The sequence below is a fragment of the Chionomys nivalis genome, chromosome 2, assembly GCF_950005125.1.
Source record: "Chionomys nivalis chromosome 2, mChiNiv1.1, whole genome shotgun sequence".
NCBI lineage: Eukaryota > Metazoa > Chordata > Mammalia > Rodentia > Cricetidae > Chionomys > Chionomys nivalis.
In genome coordinates, this window is record NC_080087.1 from 55,387,890 (window position 1) to 55,409,160 (window position 21,271).

Consider the following 21,271-nt stretch of genomic DNA (forward strand, 5'->3'; position numbering starts at 1 on the left):
GGACGGTGATCTGTAAGTTTTTTCCCCTTTAAATAAATAACCTTTTTTTTTTTTTTTTTTTTGGTTTTTCGAGACAGGGTTTCTCTGTAGTTTTGGAGCCTGTCCCGGAACTAGCTCTTGTAGACCAGGCTGGCCTCGAACTCCCAGAGATCCACCTGCTTCTGCCTCCCGAGTGCTGGGATTAAAGGCGTGCGCCACCACCGCCCGGCATAAATAACCATTCTATTAATCATAATTCCAAACCGGTATGGGATTGTTTGTGACTTACGCCTTCACCATTGCAGCAAGATAGAGAGAGTTGTATGTCCTCTGTGGGGTAAGCTTTTAAAGGTATAACTACAAAAAGGCTTTTCGAAGCTGCTTTTGGCACGGGTGCAAGATCTTTTGCTTCTTTATCTCCAGGTGGCTGGCTGGGCTGAGCTAAGTGACCTTGTGCTCAGAATCTCCTGGGTGGGAGAGGGGAAGGCCACTATCTTCCTGGGAAAACATTCTGCTAGGAAATGTCTTCTCTTCCCTTTGAGAATAAGGGGTGAGGGTCCCACAGGGTATTTTCCCATCCTTCACATTAAAGTGGGTGCCACCAAGCCTGCCAGCTTGAATTCGATCCCTAGACCAACATGGTGCAAGGGAAAATATCAAACCCTGTGAGTCATTATCTGACTTTCACATTTGTGTCATGGCATGCCTGTGCTCACACAGCACACACACACATCTAATAAACACTTTCAAAAGACTGCATAATAATACTTAGATGGAAATGTCATCAGTGCTGGGCATCGCACACAGGGTTGACGAATATGTCTGTTGTTTCTGGGTCTTTCCTTTTCACACCATAGTACTCAAAAACAAAACTGACAAACAATAACCCTCATGATGTCACCTTCCAAGACAGAATAGTATTGCAAGATGGCTTCCAGAGTCTCGAATGGTGATGAATGTATAGTTGGTTTGGGAGAAAGAGCTTTGGAACATCTATGGAAAGGTGGAGAGAAAGCAAGGTGAGAGTTGGTTTGCGATTCCGTCTTAATTATGGCCCTAGGGATCTTATCCCATAGCGAGTCCTGGAAATAGGATGACTCATCAATTTCCCCAAAGTGAGGGGAGAGGGCTGGAGGTCTGGGCTTATTTTTTCACATTTATTTATGTGTGTGTGTGTTTGTGTGTGCATGTGCACATGTGTGCCATGCCACTGCACATTACATGGCGGTCAGGAGACAATTTGTGGGATTCAGCTCTCTCCTTCTACTGTGTGGGTCCTAGGAATTGAACTCAAGTCATCAGGCTTGCCAGTAAGTGTCTTTACAGGTTGACGCATCTCACCAGCCCATGGCCTCTGCATTTACCAGAACGTTTTTACCGTAATAATAATAACAACAACAGTAACTATTTTTTTTCATGACAGGGTTTCTCTGTAACCATCCCAGCTGTCCTGGGACTCACTTTGTCACTCATTTCCTACATGCTGTAGGAACACGGCATGAGCATAGGCTAAGGTAATTCCTGAAGGCTGACAGCAGGCAGGAGTCTCAGTAACAACTTCAGGGATTTTATACTTGTGTCCAGAAGAGTATCTGGGAAGCCCGTCACATCACACACCATACAGAGTAGGATTCAGAATAAACCCCTGGCCTGCACTGCTAAACTGTGTGTGTGTGTGAGCATAAGTGCACAAGTGTGTGTTCTTTTTTTTTGTTTTTTTCAGAGACAGGGTTTCTCTGTGGTTTTGGAGCCTGTCCTGGAACTAGCTCTTGTAGACCAGGCTGGTCTCGAACCCACAGAGATCTGCCTGCCTCTGCCTCCCGAGTGCTGGGATTAAAGGCGTGCGCCACCACCACCCGGCGAGTGTATGTTCTTATGTGTATGAGTGCATGCTTGTGTGCGGAGGCTAGAGAGAAACCTCTATTAAATAAACTATTTAACTTGTGTGTGTATATTTGAGATAAGAGGACATCAGAGGAAAACTTGTGGGAGTTAGTTTTGGTTCTCTCTTTCCACCGTGTGGGTTTTGGGTGGGGATTGAACTCAGGTTGTTAGGCTTGGTGACAAGTGCCTTTACATAGCTGAGTCATCTTGCTGGTCCATTTAAAAATTATTATTGCTCAATTGTACCACAAAGACATGTGCTCAACTATGTTCATAGCAGCTTTGTTTGTCATAGCCAGAACCTGGAAACAACCTAAAAGCCCCTCAATCGAAGAATGGATAAGAAAAATGTGTTACATTTACACAATGGAGTACTACACAGAAAAAAAAAATAACGAAAGCTTGAATTTTGCAGGAAAATGGATGGAGCTAAAACACATTATTTTGAATGAGGTAACTCAGACACAGAAAGACAATTATCACATGTACTCACTCATAGGTGGTTTTTAAAAATAAAGCAAAGAAAGCCAGCCTACAAACCACAATCCCAGAGAATTTAGACAACAATGTGGACACTAAGAGAGGCTTACATAGATCTAATTTACATGGGAAGTAGAAAGTAGAAAAAGACAAGATCTCTGGAGTAAATTGGGAACATGGGGACCTTGGGAGAGGGTTGAAGGGGGGAGGGAAGAGGCAGGGAGGGGAGCAGAGAAAAAATGTAGAGCTCAATAAATATCAATAAAATAAAAAAGAAAAAAATTATTATTATTGGCAGGGCGGTGGTGGCATGTGCCTTTAAACTCAGCACTCAGAAGGCAGGAGGATCTCTGTGAGTTCGAGGCCAGCCTGGACTACAAGAGCTAGTTCCAGGACAGTCTCCAAAGCTACAGAGAAACCCTGTTTCAAAAAAACAAAAAATATTATTTTTTTTTTCAAGATAGTGATTCTCTGTTATCATCCTGGCTGTTATCATCTGTTATCATTCTGGAACTCACTTTGTTAACCAGACTGGCCTTATGCTCAGAGATCCACCTGCCTCTGCCTCCTAAGTGCTGGGATTAAAGGTATGAGCCACCATATCACCTGGCAAAAAATTATTTCCTTAAAGATAGGATTTCACTAGATTCACTATAAAGATCAGTATGGCCTGGGACTCACAGATATACCAACCAGCTCCTGCTCCCCAAGTGCTGTGACTAAAGGGCTTTATTAGCATTTTCTTTTTTTTTTTTTTTTTGGTTTTTTGAGACAGGGTTTCTCTGTGGTTTTGGAGCCTGTCCTGGAACTAGTTCTTGTAGACCAGGCCGGTCTCGAACTCACAGAGATCCGCCTGCCTCTGCCTCCCAAGTGCTGGGATTAAAGGCGTGCGCCACCACCGCCCGGCTTATTAGCATTTTCTTAATGGTGGACAGGATAGAATCCAGGGCCTCAAGTATGCTAAGTAAACATTCTCTCACTAAACTCAATCTTCTTTATAGACAGAAGTTTCTGTCCCACCTGGTCTCACAGCTGTTCAGTCCTATAGAAACACAGAGGCTTATATTAATTATAAACTCTTTGGCCTATTAGCTCAGGCTTATTACTAACTAGCTCTTACAACTTAAATTAACCTATAATTCTTGTCTATGTTTAGCCACGTGACTTGGTACTTTTCTTAGTAAGGCTTTCTCATCTTGCTTCCTCTGCATATGGCTGGTGACTGATGCTCTGCCTTTCCTTTTCCCAGAATTCTCTTAAGCTGGTCTCCCTGCCTACACTTCCTGCCTTGTTACTGGCTAATCAGCGTTTATTAAATACGAGTGAAAAATCTTTACAGTGTACAAAAGCATTATCCCACAACATTCCCCCCCCCCTTTTTTTGCCTGAAGATCAGAAGGTAAAACTAAGCCACTCTAGAGGCCAGGCAGGGGAGTCACACATCATTAATCTCAGGATTTGGGAGACAGAGGCAGATGGATGTCTGTGAGTTTGAGGTTACCTTGGGCTACACAATATCAATGCAGAAACAGACCCAGGTAGTGGTGGGTCACACACTTTTAATTCCGACACTGAAGGGGAATATAAAACAGGAGGAGACAGACACTCAGAGCTTAGTCTGCAGTGTCCCAGCCTTGGTAGAGGTAAGATTTTTCTAATGGCGTGCAGTTTTGCTTTTCTGATCTTCGGTTTGAACCCCAATATCTGTCTCTGGGTTTTTATTATTCATGCTACACTCTAGTTTAAAAAATTTCTATTTATTCTCAAATAAATACTGATTTATATCTGGATCTACAATTTAATATTTTAGTTCCTATGAAAAACAGGAATAAAGGGAACATATCTTTTAGGGATGTTTTTAGTTAAGGATATAATGGGCACAAATCCCATTATTTACAAAGAACAGCTGTATCAGTTACTTCTTGCATTGCTGTGACAAAAGTCCCGATGAAAGCAGGGTCAGGACATGTCTTAGTTAGGGTTTCTATTGTGAAGAGTCCCCATGACAACACTTATAAAGGAAAGCATTTAGCTGTAGTGGCTCACTTATAGTTCGGAGGTTTAGTCCATCACCATGGAAGCGAGCCAGCATGTGGGCGGACGTGGTGCTCGAGTGGTAGCTGAGAGTTCATACATCTTGACTCACAGGCAACAAGAAGTGGTCTGTCTCATTAGGCAGAGCTTGAGCATATAGGAGACCCCAAACTCCACCTCCACAGTGACACACTTCCTCCAACAAGGCCACACCCCCAAGTATTGCCACTCCCTTTGGGTGGCCATTTTTTTTCAAACTACCACAGGATGGAAGGAGTTATTTTGGCTAACAGTTTGAGGGGATCAGTCCGTTTTGGTGGGAAAGGCATGGTCGCAAGCATGTGAGGTGCTGGTCAAACTGTGTCTGCAGTCAGGAAGCAGAGAGAGATGTACAGGGACAGAGATGAATGTCAGTCCCCTCACTTAGTCTGGGATCCCAGCCCATAGATGGTGCCTGCTGCCCATCAGTGTGGGTTTCTTCACTCAGGCAGTCCTCTTTCTGAATACCTTCAGAGAAACACCCAAATATGTGATATATTAATGCCTAAAGTAATTCATAGTCCAATCACATTGACAACTGAAATGAGTCATCACAGTAATCAATCAAAAATATTCTTGGAGTTGGGCATGGTGGCACACTCCTTTAATTCCAGCACTTGGGAGGCGGAGGCAGAGGCAGGCAGATCTCTGTGAGTATGAGGCCAGCCTGGTTGACACAGTGAATTCCAGGACAGCCAGAGAGAAAGAAAAAAGTATTCTTAGGGTTAGATATGAAGCTCAGTGGTAGAATGTTTGCCCAAAATGCACAAGGTCCTAGGTTTGATCCACAATACTAGGACAAAAGAAAAAAAAATCTGATATTCCAACACTGTACATACACCGTATGATTTCTAAATCTATATATTTTGACCAATTTTTTTAATTGTAAAAGCTTCTCTAGTTGTTATTTTAATTTTATTCCTTGTCAGCATTTCAAAGCCAGTATGTTCTAACCAAATGCATCTACTTTCTCTCAAATGTTGCTGTGACCCTGCATTTCCTACTTTGTCAAAGTTTCTACCATATTGTTGAAGTTCTAAACCTTAAAGTCACGTAGGAGTCTTCCCTCTTCATGAACTCCACACTGGATTAAACCCCAAGTTCTGTTGAATTTGATCCCTAAACAATGCCCAGCACGTGTCCTTTCCTTATACCAAACACTGCGGTTCCACAGTTCATGTTCTTACCAGCACTAATGCGATAGCCCCTTCACTAGTATATCTCTTTAATCTTTCAACAACGTTGAAAGCATTTTAAAAAGCAAACAGACTGATTATACTTCTCCTTAGCTCAGAAGTCTTTGATAAGTATGTGTAGCACATACTTATAATCACAGCCCTTGTGAGGCCAAGACAGGAAGTTCCTGAGTTTAAACCCAATCTGGCCTACACAGTGTGTCCCTAAAACTGACAAATCTTTAATGACTTCTTCTTACTTATAGAACAATACAACCTAAGCCATTGAGCATAAAGACTCATAATTTGGCTTTTGCTTATTTGTGCTGTCTTCTCCATTCCCTTTCTTCAGCTTAATCTCGGGTTCAAACTGGCTGCTTCCTCATGTGTCATGTTGTGCCAGTGCACAGGCCGTGCTAGCTGCTGCTCCCTGCCTTCTCGCTTCTTCTTCAAGGCTTTATCCATTCTTTAAATTTTAGCTCACATTCTTTTCTTCATGAAGGCTACTCACCCGGCCTAGAAATAAACCTGCCCGTTTCCCATTGTGCTGTGTGCCCTGTCAGTTCATTTAAAATTTGTGTGCACATCTGTTAGGTGGGTCTGCAATACTAGTGAACTCTGGTTCTTTCCTCTCCTTTCCTCCCTTCTCTTCCCCTCTCTTTATAGCTGAGGATGATCTTGAATTTCTGATCCTCTTGCCTCTGCCTCCACTGTTGGGGTTCCACGAATGCTTGTTTATGCCTGAGTTTGTGTGGTGTGTGGGACTGGAGCCAGGGCTTTGAGCATGCCGGATAAGCACTACACCAAGGGAGCTGCACTGCATGCAGTAACTCTCATTCTTAACTGAAATAAGATCTTGGCCTTCAAGATTTGAGGAAGTAGCTCAGCAAAGGGCTGTGGTAGGAAGAGCAACCCCACCCTGGTTTTACAGGAGTTTCTGAAAATCTACAGGCAATGTACTGTACTTTTCAAAAATTAAGAGTTTACTGTCCACGTTGCTTAAGGTGGAATCGGGCATTCCTCCTTTTGTTCTCCTACTGGATGTTACATAGGGGTCCTATCCCAGCACTAGCCATGTTTACATCTGCGTCTGAGCACAAACATAGGAGACATGCCATTATAGGGGAGGAAAAATAACCTCACCACCCTTCTAAATTGCTTGGTTAGTCTGCAAATTAAATGGGCACAAACGAGATTAGCAGAAGAACTACCTAGGTTGGCTCCAAACTCCCATGTTCAACAGATTCTCCTTGAAACTGCCAAGAGCAGGTAGATCTACAAGTGTTTGCCATTCTGCCTGTTCTAAGAGAGCAAGATTAGTTGTAGATGTATGCACGGGAGTCCCACAGAATGAAACTGCAAGGCCAGATGATTGAAGCTCATGACACACAGAAATAAACAAGAATTGGAAGTTTTAGTAGGTAGTTGGGACAAATTAATTAAGGTAAGCTGAGGGAAGGGAAAAAGATAGCCTCCCCAACAGTAATATTGTCTACGAATAGCTAAGTTGCTTTCCTGATGCAGATACTTTATAGAATTTCTCTTTAACATTCTCTTTACAAAAAATGTTCCCTTATATTTTATTTTGGGTACTGGAAGGGAGCCGAAACTCGTGTGTTGGATGGATCTCAATTTCTTTTAGTTTAAAAATAATCAACATGCAGAGGGCCACATTTTTAGCGTGGCACGGTCACATTTTGAGGTGATATGTTCTGAGCCCCAGACACCATAAACGAAGCAATGTCATGACTAAGATAAATTTCTTAAACCTCCTAGGTGAGCCTCACTATTATGCACAGACTGTAAAAACGCTTTACAACCCAGCAAAAAATGATTGTTTTTCAAACGATGCATTTTCCAATCTTCCAGGCACTTTAATTGTTCTCAGACAGATGGTTAAAGCTCGACTACCGCACCCGCATATGCTAGGATAAAACCCGACTAGAGCGCCAAGAAAAAGATGATTGGCTGTGGGCCCCAAGAAGTTACACGGTTCCCCTAGCAAGAGCTGGGAAACCGCTGAATGTTCAGGTTTTGAAATACGGTTTTTGCATCGTAAAGGAAAAAGATTAACCTATCAGGAAGAACCGAGCACAGTCAATTACCAATCAAGAGCGGGAAAGGAGCCAAAGCCGGAGATACCTATGCACCACAGAGGACGTCATTCTTCAGCCTCTGCCAATAAGCCGCGGCAAGGGGCGGGGCAACAGGAGGATCGATTGCCCAAGAAAACAAACAATGTGTAGTACAACTGTCTAAACCCCAGCCTTCGGCTCTGGATGCCCTGGAACGAGCTCCCGAGCAAGGCGCGCGTGAGGTGCTTCCGGCTTTCTTCGCCCAGGGGAGTCGGGGCCGGTTGTCTCCTTTCCCAGCAGAGCAAAGGCTTCCCTCCCAACAGCTCCCACGGGCTTCCAGAAAGCTCGCTGTAACTTCGCGCTATAGTTAACAGGAACAGCTAGTCGCCGGCTACCTGAGGGGGTGGGGCGGCGGCTGTGCGCAGGCGTTCTTGCCTGGTGGAGGCGTGGCTGAAATGGCCCGAGGAACCCTGGGAACTGTATTCCTCGCGTCCGAGAAACTGGTGCGGCTTCCGAGGCCTCTTGAACTACATTTCCCAGGATGTCCCGCGACTTCGGGGCGGGCCGCTTGGTTTGTTAATGAGTTCGAGAAAGCCGCGGCGCGGCCCACCAGGTTCCAAAACAAGGAAATGAAGGGGGGAGGCGGGACTGTGGGTGCCTGCGGGAGCCTCCGCCGCCACCGCGGAGGAGGAGGAGGCGGAGGAGGTGGCTGCCTCGGCCGCCGAGGAGTCCCTTGCTGAAGGCAGACCGCGGAACGGCGGGCGGCGCGCGCGCGCCCGAGCGGCGGCTGTTGGAGAAGTGGAGCGGCGGCGGCGGAGGGACTGAGTGGCGGCGGCCCCCGCGTCCCGGTTTCTCTATGGGGGAAGCAGACAATGGATTATGATTTCAAGGCGAAGCTGGCGGCGGAGCGGGAGCGGGTGGAGGATCTGTTTGAGTACGAAGGGTGCAAAGTGGGACGCGGCACCTACGGGCATGTCTACAAGGCGAGGCGGAAAGATGGGTAAGAGCGCGGGCGGGGGAGTGGGCTCGCCCGGTCCCCGCCGCTGCGGCGATCCGGAGGGCTGGGTGGGTCGGAGCCCACGGGGCGAGGCGGCGTGGGTCGGGAAGCGGCGCCCCGGGGCAGACTTGGGGACACTTGTACTGCCGCCCCCCGCTGGCCGGTCGCGCCCCTCGAAGTCGTACAGCGCAGCCCCGTCGGGGGCATCGGTCCCGCCGCGACTCGCCGCCGCTGCCTGCTTATAGCGGGCGACGGGACCCGGTGGAGACCGCGCCTGGAGGTGGAGTTTAGAGGTCTGGTCCCGGGGGACTCGCAGAGGTCTGGGAGGGCTTGACTAAAGAGTTACCGCTATGGCCCTGTGCTGGTGACGGTCGTAGTGGAACTTCCAATCGGCGCAGCGCCTTCCCGGGGCGGCTGTTTGAATGCTCGCGGGGGCGCCGCCCGTCTGGTGGCGGCGCGCTTGGGTCCTAGCAGGCCCTTGGGGGTCTGACTCCCTGGGCGCTGTCAACCCAGCCAGCATCCCTGTTACTTACCTGCGGACTTCCTGACACTGACAGCTCACCTGCTTCCGATTCCACGTCCTAACGTCCTGAACTCAGCAGTCTGAAGATGGAGGGTAACTGATTATTACCACAGGCGTTTGGTGTTCTTTAGTGCCTGACTTTCCTGCTTTCCTGCCTCATGGCTATCTTTAAGACAAGGTCTCTGTGCACTCCTGGCTGGCCTGGAACTCAGAGATCCTCCTGCCTCTGCCTCTCAAGTACTGTGATTAAAGGCGTGCTCCACCACATCCGTCGTCCCTTTTCTTCTTCAAGAAGAAATCTTGAGTATTGTATCCTCCTGTCAAATGACTGCGAGCTTTCGTAGTGTATATCGAGAACCTAGACCATCAAGAACAGAAAACTGAGTCACAGACTCGGACCTGAACCACAAATTCTTAGGAGTTGAGGGAAACTATAGGAATCTCTTGGGAAGCATTTATGGATTGTTTTATTAGTAAAAGACAAACTTGATAATGTATCGCGATGTCTTCTTCAGGCCAGAGTAGGACGGGTAGAACCTGCTTCTGGCGTACAAATGGTGGGTTTAAAGCCAGTTGTCTCCTTGGTCCCATCTTGGAAGAAATTCCTTTTCCCTGGGTTCTGTAACTAGGGGAGACAGTCTCCGACGCTAAGGACTGTCAGACTATATAAAAGAGAGTTTTTAGGATCTTAGTGAAGCATTTTGAAAAGCAGATTGTCACCACAACCTTAGATTTGAAGTGCTAATTAGGGTGCCTTCTTCACACTCCTGTAATTTGATTGGTTGGGTAAAGAACTCTAGCATCAAAGTAGGCAGTATACATGCTAATTTTATAAGAGAAAAAAGCATAAGCGTATGAAGTGTTTCATATACAGTGCTCTGAAGATTAGAAGTACTGTCCAGGTTTCCAGGATGATTACTGTTGCAGGTATGACCCTACAGGCCAACCTACTCAGCAGAACGAGTTGTTTCTTTTAATTACCATGTGTCCTTGAGCGCTCGCCAGGAGCTGTAGGGTACTACAATTGACTTGTACTTTGTCTTCAGAGTACCCACTCTAATGGTTAAATTGGTATTCCAGTGGGAATCCTCCCTGGGATGTTTGAGAAAAGCAAATCCAGTGCTACTGTTTGGACATTGTTACAAAATAATTGAAGTGGCTCTCCCCTCCCTTCCATGCTAACTTTGTAATACACTTCATCTAGAATTAAAAAAAGTTTTAATTTAAAATATTTTTATTTTTGCCTGGAAACTGAGAAAATTTAAAAATATTCTGATTTTGAATTTCATTGAATGATGGAACTTGCAACAAAACACATTGCCCACCTGCTTCTATGTGTTTTCCATTATGTCTCTCTAACAAAGACCTTGATTTAAATACACTTTTTCCTTGAGTAAAATTGATAAATTAGATAAATAAAATAAGGCCAGTTGTATTTTCAAGGTAGAATTTAAAAACAGCAGCAACAACAATAACAAATGATTTATAGGCAGAGGCAGGCAAATCTCTTTGAGTTTGAGGGCAACTAGATCTACAGGTTGAGATTCAGAACTGCCAGGGCTACACAGAGAAAGTCTGTCTTGAGGGACAAAACAAAATAAAAACCCCTCAAACCAAACAACCGCCGTCAACCCCAAAACCAAAAAAGTCCTACTTAGAAATACTAGTTCAGACCACTGTATCACATGTAAAACAAACTGTGATAGGTTTTATTTATCTTATTTTTCTTGGATTGAGTGTTGGTCTAGATTCCTGGATTTACACTAAACACCCAAATCTCTTGTGGGCTGCTGCTGGGATTAGTTTTATGTTCATTACTAATCAGCAATTTGAAAGAACAGAAGGTTTTGGTGATGGTTCTCAACAGTGGTGCAGATTTGCATAGTAAAAGATTTTACCCTCTGATCATTGTGAAGTACTGTTCACCTCTTTTCAGGTTTTTCCCAGGTCTGGGAAAAACAGTGATGCTTGATGCTATCGTAGGGAGCAAGGGAGATGTGGGCTTGCTAGAGAGAAATGACTCCAGCATATGTAACACTCTCTATGGTTATATCCACACACTAACATATATCAACAAGAAATTGTTAGGTCTTTAGAATAATGGAAGACATAACCCTCAGTAGAAAAACCTTTGCTCATGCTTTAGTGATAGCTTACACACAGTCCTTCAAAGTGAGATTTTTAATATAGGCTGTATCATGCAGTGTAAATTTATAGCAGGCTAGAAATGCAAAATGTGTCTGTTTTTTATATTTAATTGGTGCATAAAGATTTACATACTTGTGTGGTACTAGATGATGTTTTGATCCATATATACATTGTATACTGATTAAATCAGGGTAAAGGTGTCTCCTCGAATATTTAATGTGTCAAAACCACTCAAAATTCTTATTTCTAGCTTACTTGATCATGTTGGATATCATGATTATATGCAGTTTCTTTGCTGTACAACATGGCACCAGGGTTTATTTCCTCCAAGATTTTTTTCCTCTAATAAAGTTTTTGTTCACTATTTTTTTTTTTGTTTGTTTAGAAGGAAAAATTGATTCCCTTTAAAGAAAACAATCAGACTTGGGCCCTCAAGATGGCACGTCGGGTAGAAGGACCTGTTGCCAAGCATGGGGCCGAAGTTGGCTCACGGGGATGCACATGGAGGAAGCAGAGAACCATTTCCACAAAGTTGTCCTCTGACCCCCACAGCTGTGGCATGTGGGCTCCCTCTCCCTGAGGCGTTCAAAGTAAATAAGTGACTAATAAAATAAAATCAGGTTTACCTAAAATTCACTTATTAGAAATATTTTGTGTGGACTGTGGCATCCGTCTGGAGGTCAGGAGACAGCTCACTGCTTCTCATCTATCTCTATCTAGTTCTGGGGCTGAATTCAAGTTGTGCTCCTGGCATTATCAGACCTTCACCTGCTGAACCATCTTGTTGGCCCAAATTTATTTTTGCTGGGGATAAATCTAGGGCCTTGAGACTACTAAGCATGCAGTCTGCTCTGAGCTATGCTTCCAGCTCCAGGATATTTTAGATTTTTTTAGTCTGAGTGAGAAGTCATGCAGTTTTTCTTTATTAGTAGAAAGTTCTAGGCTGTGCTGGGGATGTAACTCAATTGGCAGAGTGCTTGCCTAGCACCCCGAAGGCTCTGGGTTGTACACCACGTAAACTGGTCTTGTAATCCCAACTCCTAAGCATGTGGAGCCAGGAGGATCACAAGTTCAAGACCATACTTGGCTATATATGTCTCAAAAAACAAAACAAAACTGAACGTAAAAATTTATAGTGACAAGCCTGAAGACAATGCTTTTCTAGTTAGGAACACTTTTAATAAAAGGATATTGTTAAAATGTCTTTTCATTAAAAGGGCCAGAAAAACCCAATGTCAGAGCATAGAGTTCTGTGTGAACACTTGGCCTAATGTGAGTTGCATTTCCAAGACTAAAAACAAAGAAAGTTTTTTGATTCATGTTTTAGAAAGGTACTTAATTCAGTGGTTCTCAGCCTTCCTAATGGTGCAACCCTTTAATACAGTTCTTCATGTCAACCATAAAGTTCTTTTCATTGCTGCTTCATAACTGTAATTTTGCTACTGTTATGAATTGTAATGTAAATATATGATATGCAGGATGTCTGATATGTGATCCCTGTGAAAAGGTTCGCAGCCCATTGGTCGAAAACCTCTGGTAATTAAAAATGAAATGGCTGCCAGAGCTTTTAAGGAATTTGAGTTCTTTTCTGTGAGTTGGAGGCCAGCCTGATCTACACAGTGAGTTCCAGGCCAGCCAAGGCTACACAAAGAAATCCTGTCTTGAAAAACAAACAAACAGGAAAAAGTTTCGGTTTTGTCCTAAGGTTTCAGATGAGTGGTGAGTGATGTTTTAATGTGTCATGAAGTCCTTCACAAGTAGATGTAAGTACTTGTGGGTATACACGAGCAAATAGTAGGTGCAGCCGCATCTGCCGATTTTGAGTGGCGTTTTCACAGTTGCGTGGTAGATGAACATACTTGCCTTTTTTTAAAATTTTTTTTAAATTTTTTTAAACTTTATTTCATGTGAATTGGTGTGAAGTTGTCAAATCCTCTGGAACTGAGGTTACAGACAGTTGTAAACTGCATGTGGGTGCTGGGAATTGAACCCAGGTCCTCTGGAGGAACAGGCAGTGTTCTTAACCTCAGCCATCTCCCCAGCCCCCATACTTGCCTTTTTATTGGTGGATTCTGAAGGCTGAAGAGTGGTTAGCTCCGTGATAATAGTGTTTCTCAACTGTCAAGAACTTTAGGCCATCTATTCTGATTCCCCTTTTTTGCACATGGGAAACTCAGAGCTCTGAGAGGTTGTTGAGCCCATTGTCACACAGCACTTAGGAAGCCTGCGGTCTAGATAGGAATTCTTGTATTTTGTGGTATATTTTTCTTCCTAATGAAAAAAAGCCGGTTTGCCTCTTGCTTTGTTAATTTTATTCTGAGCACTCCTTTCATGAAAAAAAAATGTACTCATACCAGAAATATGGAAAAAATGACATGAAAAGGGCATTTATAAAAGGAGTGCAGAGGAGGAGGCAGCATTCAGGGTAAAGCTCGGCGCTTGCACAAGACTCCAGATTCAATCCCCAGCGCAAGGCAAACAACAGAAGAGACTGTGTGCCTAGCTGCTTCTGCTGTTACTGCTGTAGGCCATTATTCGCTGTGAGGGGTAGCGGGATTGGGGTCTGCCTTCAGTCTTTTCTCACCGTGGACCACGATCCAGGCCGCTGTCGTTGTCATTTCCTGAAAATAAAGTCAGGCATATTTTATTTTTGTTTGGGAAAATTGTACATTTCTTACGTCCTACAGGATCAGATCTACTCATCAGTCCCTTAATTAGGCATCGAAGACATTTGCAATGAGATCCTGACCAGTTCCCTGATTCACTTTCGTAGCGCTGGACTACGTTTTCTAGGACTTAGGTCTTTCATGTCTGACATTCTTCTACATTTTAACTAGAATGGGGTTGTCATTGTCCTGATCTCTTTATCCTCACTATCTGCCAATTCTTGCTCATACTTCAATACCCATCTTTCTGCTTTCTTTCAGAAGTCTTTCCATAGTCACTCACTGAGCTCAGATATGCATCGCTTCCTCCTTCCTGATGTAGCATCACTATAAATGATGTTACAGTCTCTCAGATATTGTTAGCTTCAGTGTCTGCTTCAGCGTTGAATACACACACAATCAAAACTTATGCTAGCTGTGTGTGTGGCACATACTTATAATACCACCCATCACTCAGGAGCTGGAGGCAGGAGAAATACGGCTTCAAAGCCCACCCTGGGTCTCATAATGAGACGTTGTTGGAAACAAACACAAATTGTTGAATTTTTATTTTTATTTTTTTTGGTTTTTCGAGACAGGGTTTCTCTGTGGTTTTGGAGCCTGTCCTGGAACTAGCTCTTGTAGACCAGGCTGGTCTCGAACTCACAGAGATCCACCTGCCTCTGCCTCCCAAGTGCTGGGATTAAAGGCGTGCGCCACCACCGCCCGGCAAATTGTTGAATTTTTAAAAGTGCCACAAATTTGAAAATGTGTTCTCTTAACCTTAAGAACAGATTGAAGTTATATATATATATATATATATATATATATATATATATATATGGGTGTCCACACATACACACATATACATAAAACATGCATACATGCACGTACCTATGTATATACATGCACATATGTATGTGTGTGTAGTATACACACAATCTGTACACATATATAATAAATACATACACAGTACATAAATACACATAAGGTATATAACACATGTATGCATAAAAACCACACATAATGCATGTGTACATATATACACTCACAATATATACATTGTATATATGTATAGTTTTTCTGAGACAGGGTCTTACTGTGTAGCTCTGGCTGGCTTGGAACCTACATGCTGATCTGGCTGGCCTTTGACTTATACAGAACCATCTGCCTCTACCTTCTGTGTGCTGTGATTAAAGACGTGCACTAATAGGCCTGATTTTTCCCCCCAGTGACTGTCTGAAATTGAAGTGGTAATGTTTTTTTTTTTTTTGTTTTTTGTTTTTTTGGTTTTTCGAGACAGGGTTTCTCTGTGGCTTTGGAGCCTGTCCTGGAACTAGCTCTGTAGACCAGGCTGGTCTCGAACTCACAGAGATCCGCCTGCCTCTGCCTCCCGAGTGCTGGGATTAAAGGCATGTGCCACCATTGCCCGGCGAAGTGGTGATGTTATATGAGAGAGGTGACTAGATATATTTCTATAGCATTAACCAGACCCAGCGATTTTAGACTAACCTGAACTTGAACGTCTGATCTCTTCCCCACCTCTCAGTGCTAGGGTTATAGGCACAAGCCCCAACACCTGGTTAATGTAGTCGCTGGAGGCAAACCCAAGGCTTTGTAAGCCTAGGCTGACCCAGTAGCAACGTAGCTACTACATTCCCAGCTCTCTAGCTCTAGTCAGTCAGTCAGTCTGTCTCTCTCCCTCTTTCTCTCTCTGTTTATATAATTTTTTCCTCTAAGGAGTTAAACCTTTAAGCTGCCTCCCTCCATTTTGGGACAAAGGCTTGCTATGTAGCCCAGGGTGTTTTTGAACTCGCCATCCTCCTTGCTCCAGATGCCAGAGTGCTGGAACTGGAGGCACATACTATCTATCATACCTTACAGTTTCTTTTAATAGATGTTGAGAAGGAAAATAGTTATTTTGACATAGTAAGCATTTTCCCTCTTTGACCAGACCAGTTTTTGCTAGACTGTGAATTCTGTCTTCTGTGCTTTTAATAGTAATTTTATAGCAATGCTTAGAAAATGTCAGCACTCATATATTTTAGGAATTCTTTTTTGATGTTACAGATTTATGGTAAAAATTTATTTTTAGCATTTAGTAAATGAGGTAAACATTGGTTTATATTATATAGCTTACTTTTTGTAATACAAACTTTCAAAACTTTATTTTTGAGGCCTAAGGGAAATAATTTTTCAGTCAATTTTGATAAAAGCAGTAGTCAGCAAACCTTATGAAACAGCAGATATATTTAGATTTTGTGCAGCCTTCTCAGTTGTGCTGTCCTACAATTGAGTCTGAAGTAGATTGATAAGACCAATGTTGTAGATATTGTAAAAGGACCTGCGCCAGGCTTAGAAATGAATTGAAGATTCTTAATTAGTATTTCAAAAAAAGTATTTTGTGGGCGGAAGAGGTGGTTTAGCAGTTAAGAGCACTTTGCTACTCTTCCAGAGGACCCAGGTTTAATTCCTAACACCCACATAGTGGCTCATAATCATCTGTAACTCCAGCTCCAGGGTATCCCATGAACTCTTCTGGTCTTCATGGGCACCATCCATGGATGTGGTACACGTAGATACATGTAGGCAAAACTGAAACCCAGAAAATAAAAAATAGATCTTTAAAAAAGTATTTTGTAAAGTAAAGAACATGCTTATTTAATAGTTGCCAAGGGCATGAAAAGTAGGGTGACAGATCTTCCTGTCACCCACTTTCCTCTCTGGAGGTAGCTTCTAGATAGGTTTTCTTCTGTGTCTATATTAAATGGGCCATTTGATATGATAAATGCTGTGGTCTGTATATTTCTCTTCTTAAACTTCTACAACTTGAAGATTGATCATTGCATGTCTTAGGTGCAGAATGGCTTGTTAATAGTCTTACTGTTTTCTAGTTTGTTGGCGTGTTTTGACTGTTTCTCTTGATGAAACGTTAGGGTTATTTTAGTACTGACGCTAGCGAATATCCTAGTAAGTGCAATTTTGCATATTAATATAGCTAGGAGTTAAATTCCTAGAAACTCTTTACCTTTGGAAATAATGACTTGAAATTCTTTGCTAATACTATGATGTACAAGATACACCTCTAGAGACTGGAGATTAAGAAGTGGCTTTAAAGATATTCATAAGGATAAGTGATGAATTATTTGCTTGCCGTAGGACATGTGCATTACTTTTAGATGTTAATGTTTTAGTAGCATAGAATTTTAACTAGAATGGGTTTTAAAATACAGTGCATGTAAGTATTGATGAAGGAAGTATTTTTTACTTTTTTGTCACTTATTTTGGGACTTGATATACTGGATAAATAGGTTAATATATGATAATAAATGAACCTATTTTTGAAAAATAATATACAGTCAGGGTTAGATGTTGCTATAGACTATTCATACTTAATATATAATAGTTTGACATTTTCTTGGTGGTATCATTAGGGTAAGAGTACTTAGATCTTTTTTGCTTCTTAAAAGCTGAATTTTCCTTGGTATGGCACACACCTTTAATCCCAGCAGTGGAACATAGAGGCAGGCGGGTCTCTGTGAGTCCAGCCAGGTATATATAACAAGTTCCAGGCCAACCAGAGCTGTGTAGTGAGAACTTGTCTCAAAAACAAACAAACAAACAAACCCCAAACCCAAAGATCACCCCACCTCGGTGTTTGTAAAAGATGAACTTGTTATGGTGTTGAGGCTGTGCAATGTTAGTACTCCCTTTTGGTACTAAAATAGAGTGTCAAGAAATTCTATTTTTAGAGTGCATTTTAAAGTTAAGTAACTAACTCAGGCATTTCTTAAAAATAGTGTTTTTGGTCTGGAACCATGCAGAGTTAGCCAATGATGCTATTTTAAAGATTTTGTCCATGTATAAATAGCTGAGAGTCCGACACTTCCTGGAATAGCTGTTTGGAGCATGCACCATGCAGGATAAAGGAGAGCCTCAAGAGAGGTGACAGGATGTCATTCAGAATACGGGTGTGCGGCAGTCAATTTTTTAAATTGAGGTTTGAGTTCTACAGGCGAGCAGAGAAATAAAAATCTTTAAAGTCCCCAGATAATTGATATTCTCATAAAATATCCTTAATTTCAAATATAGTAAGTCCTCTCTTACGGTACTGGGGGATCAAACAAATATAGTTAAGTCTTACTACAGGAAAAGCACAGCTTTCTTGTAGAGACTTTAAATGCATTTTCTATTTAAAAATAGAAAAGAAAAGAATAGTTTATAATACAATACTGTGTTCCAAACACAGCTTTAAATTTATGTTTGCTGTGCCCCTTGTACACGTGGGTTTACCATAATCCTCAACTGCTTAAGGTCCACATGAAGTTTGCCCCGTGTTGTTGAGGTGCGATGTTTGCACAGCCTCGGGATCCACAGGTAGGTACATAGAGCATTTCAAAGAAAGTCATGTAAAAACATTGCATGGAAACCTAAAAGCATTGGCTTTCCTCAGTGCTTTAAGTCACTTCAGAGAGACAGTAGCAGTAACCACACCGCAGGACAGGAATGCTGGCCAAGCCCCAGAGCTTTTGGCATGCCTACTTGAGGTTCTGGGTTTGCTTCCCAGCCCTGTAAGAAAGAAAAAACATTTTTTACACGCAAAATGAAAAAGTAAGCTAACTTTTGAGAAAAGCAGTGATGCTGCATGCTGTTTTTGAGTTACTGGTGAACATATTTAGCCTTTTCTTTTTTTTAAAGGTTTATCTGCATATGTATGCTGTGTGTGTACGTGCCCTTGAGACTAGAGGAAGACCTGGAGCTTGGTAGAGCTGGAGTTACAGGTGCTTCTGAGCTATCCGACATAGGTGTTTGGGGAGAGCATCAGCAAGCTCCCTTGAACTGCTGATTCATGTTAGCACCCACTGTGACCCCTTAAAGAATTGAAAAATAAAGTGTGCGTGCATGCGTGTGTGTGTGTGTGTGTGCATGCGTGTGTGTATGACTGTGAGCACATGTGCCATGGTGCATATGTGGGGGTCAGAGAACAACTTGGATGTATCCTTTCTTGCCTTCTATCATGTGGATGCTGGGGTTGAACTCAGGTTATCAGGCTTGGGGTGAGCACCTTTGGCCTGAGCCATGTCTGCCCCTGCCCCTTGAGTTTATTTTACAGTTATTTCAAAAATAAGAGTGTTCTGTGGTAATAATGGCCTGTTAGCCCAGCATTCAGGTGGTGGAAGAGGATCCTCAGTTCAAGGACAGTCTGGGTTACTGAGCAACACGCTGCTTGTTTCTCAACAACTATCCTTACCACCACCAACCAGTAAAAAACTTTCCAGCAAAAAACCCATAATGAGTCCACTTGGTGTATAAAAGTTTTAATCCAGTTTTCCAGCAACTAAGAACTTACCTATCTGTCTAGGCCAGTGGGTCTCAGCCTTCCTAATGCTTCAACCCTTTAATACAGCTCCTCATGTTGTAAATTACCCCAACCATAAATTTGTATTTTCCTTGCCATGTCATGACTGTAATTTTGCTATTGTTATGAGTCCTGTAAACATGTGTTTTCTGATGGTCTTGGGTGTCTTCTGTGAAAGGGTTGTTCAACCCCAAGGGTGTCGTGACCTACAGGTTGAAAACCACTGGTCGTGATGTTAAATATTCACAAATATCTTTGATAGACTTTGCCATGAGTGCCGTGCCGTGCCATGCCGCACTACTGTGGTGTTCCTAGGTATAGGAAGTTGTCAGCTCCATTGTGTTATGGGACCACCAGTATGTGTGATTTATTATTGATTGAAATTTCATTATGCAGTCACGCATGACTAATAGGAAAAATGTACTGTACCACTATTGTTTGTTGATATTTTAGTGGAAATACTTTTACTTTTATTCCTTTAAAATTATTAAATATAGCTGTATATAGTGAAAACCAAACTTTTAACAGTGCAATTGTACATAAAATGTAAAATCGCTTCTCAGAAGTAAACAATATTGTTAACCCTTTTATTTTATTCTGTTGCTCGGAATCAGACCTAAGGCTTTGGAGTGCCAGTGAGATGTCTTGGCTGGTAGAAGTTCTTGTGGCTAAGCCACAAGGTGGGAAGAGACATTGAATGCTTTGACTTCCATGCATGTGTGTGGCACATGCACAGCCACACCCACACACAATACATAAATAAATATGATGACTAAAAAAGCCTAAGACATTGCGCAATGTTGATAACTACATTGAGCTGCTATCCCAGCCCTTAGCAGTGTAACTTTAATTAAAACTTTATTACCCTTCTTTGTGTGTGCACTCACGCCTGTGTGCTTTTGATTGTAGATATTCTAAGTTCTTATATGTGTAAAAATGGACTTTATTTTCATACTTGGTTGACAAGTTTGGCTGTGTGTAGAAATTTTAGAATTATTAGTTACTAAAATTTTATTTTTTGAGTACAAAATTACTGCTTCATTTTTTAGAATATGTCATCCATGGGACATTTATTTGAAACTTTTTTTTATTCATATGTGTTATTCTTCTCTCATACATTATATCCTGATCTTAGCCTCCCCTCCCTCCACTCCTCCTAATGCCCTCTCCTGTTTTTATTCTTTAAGGAATTTTCAGTTATTTATGACTCTGCCACTTACAGATGTCTAGAAGGCCAGAATCTTTCCTCATCTGCCTTGCCACTGGTGTCTTTAGTGCGGTTTCTTATTGGGTTGATGACTCGGCACTAATTTGAACTCGAGAGGTTAAATTTGTAATGAACAGTTTTAGTCTTGTGCTTCTCATCTTCCGCTCTGGTTAGAGAGCCTTTCATGAGCCCCTTCTTTTGTTTGTGAATACGAGGGGGACATTATTGAGTGGTGTTTCAGACAGGGGCTCGTGTAGCTGAGGTGGCCTCCAGCCTGCTATTTGGCCAAGGGCGGTCGTCAGCTGCTCATTTGGCCTCCTCTACCTCCTAAGTGCTGAGATTACAGGCAGAATTCTTGTAGCCCGCTACTGACTGGATTGTTTCTTCATGTTTTCTTCTTCAGGCTTATGTGTTAACCAGCATTCTCTTCTTTCTTGGCTCTTCCTTCAGTGCCTTTTGAATTCGTTGTCAGTATTCAGTCCTCACACTTCTGTATTTTTAGAGATTTTTCCTTCAATTTCCCAGGTTACCAATTTGGTCTTTAGTGGGGCCTGGAATCTTACTTATTATGACTGAATTCAAGATTCTGAACTTCTGTCTTAAGAGTTTCCAGTGTCTTGTTGCTATAAGCAGTTCTTTAATTTTTTTCTTAAGTAGCTTTTAAATGAACTTTTAGGGGTGTTGTGGTGTGTGTGTGTGTGTGTGTGTGTGTGTGTGTGTGTATGA

General features: G+C 42.5%; 1 protein-coding gene across 1 annotated transcript in view; it reads left to right on the top strand.

Annotated features, from left to right (window-relative positions):
- The first annotated feature begins 8,256 nt into the window (after positions 1 to 8,256).
- The window catches only part of Cdk19 (cyclin dependent kinase 19), a 139,864-nt gene continuing 126,849 nt past the window's right edge, over positions 8,257 to 21,271 (top strand). The window contains exon 1 of the mRNA XM_057761339.1: positions 8,257 to 8,666. Coding sequence (XP_057617322.1) covers positions 8,539 to 8,666 — 128 coding nt within the window. The 5' untranslated portion in view covers positions 8,257 to 8,538. The remainder of the gene's footprint in view (positions 8,667 to 21,271) is intronic.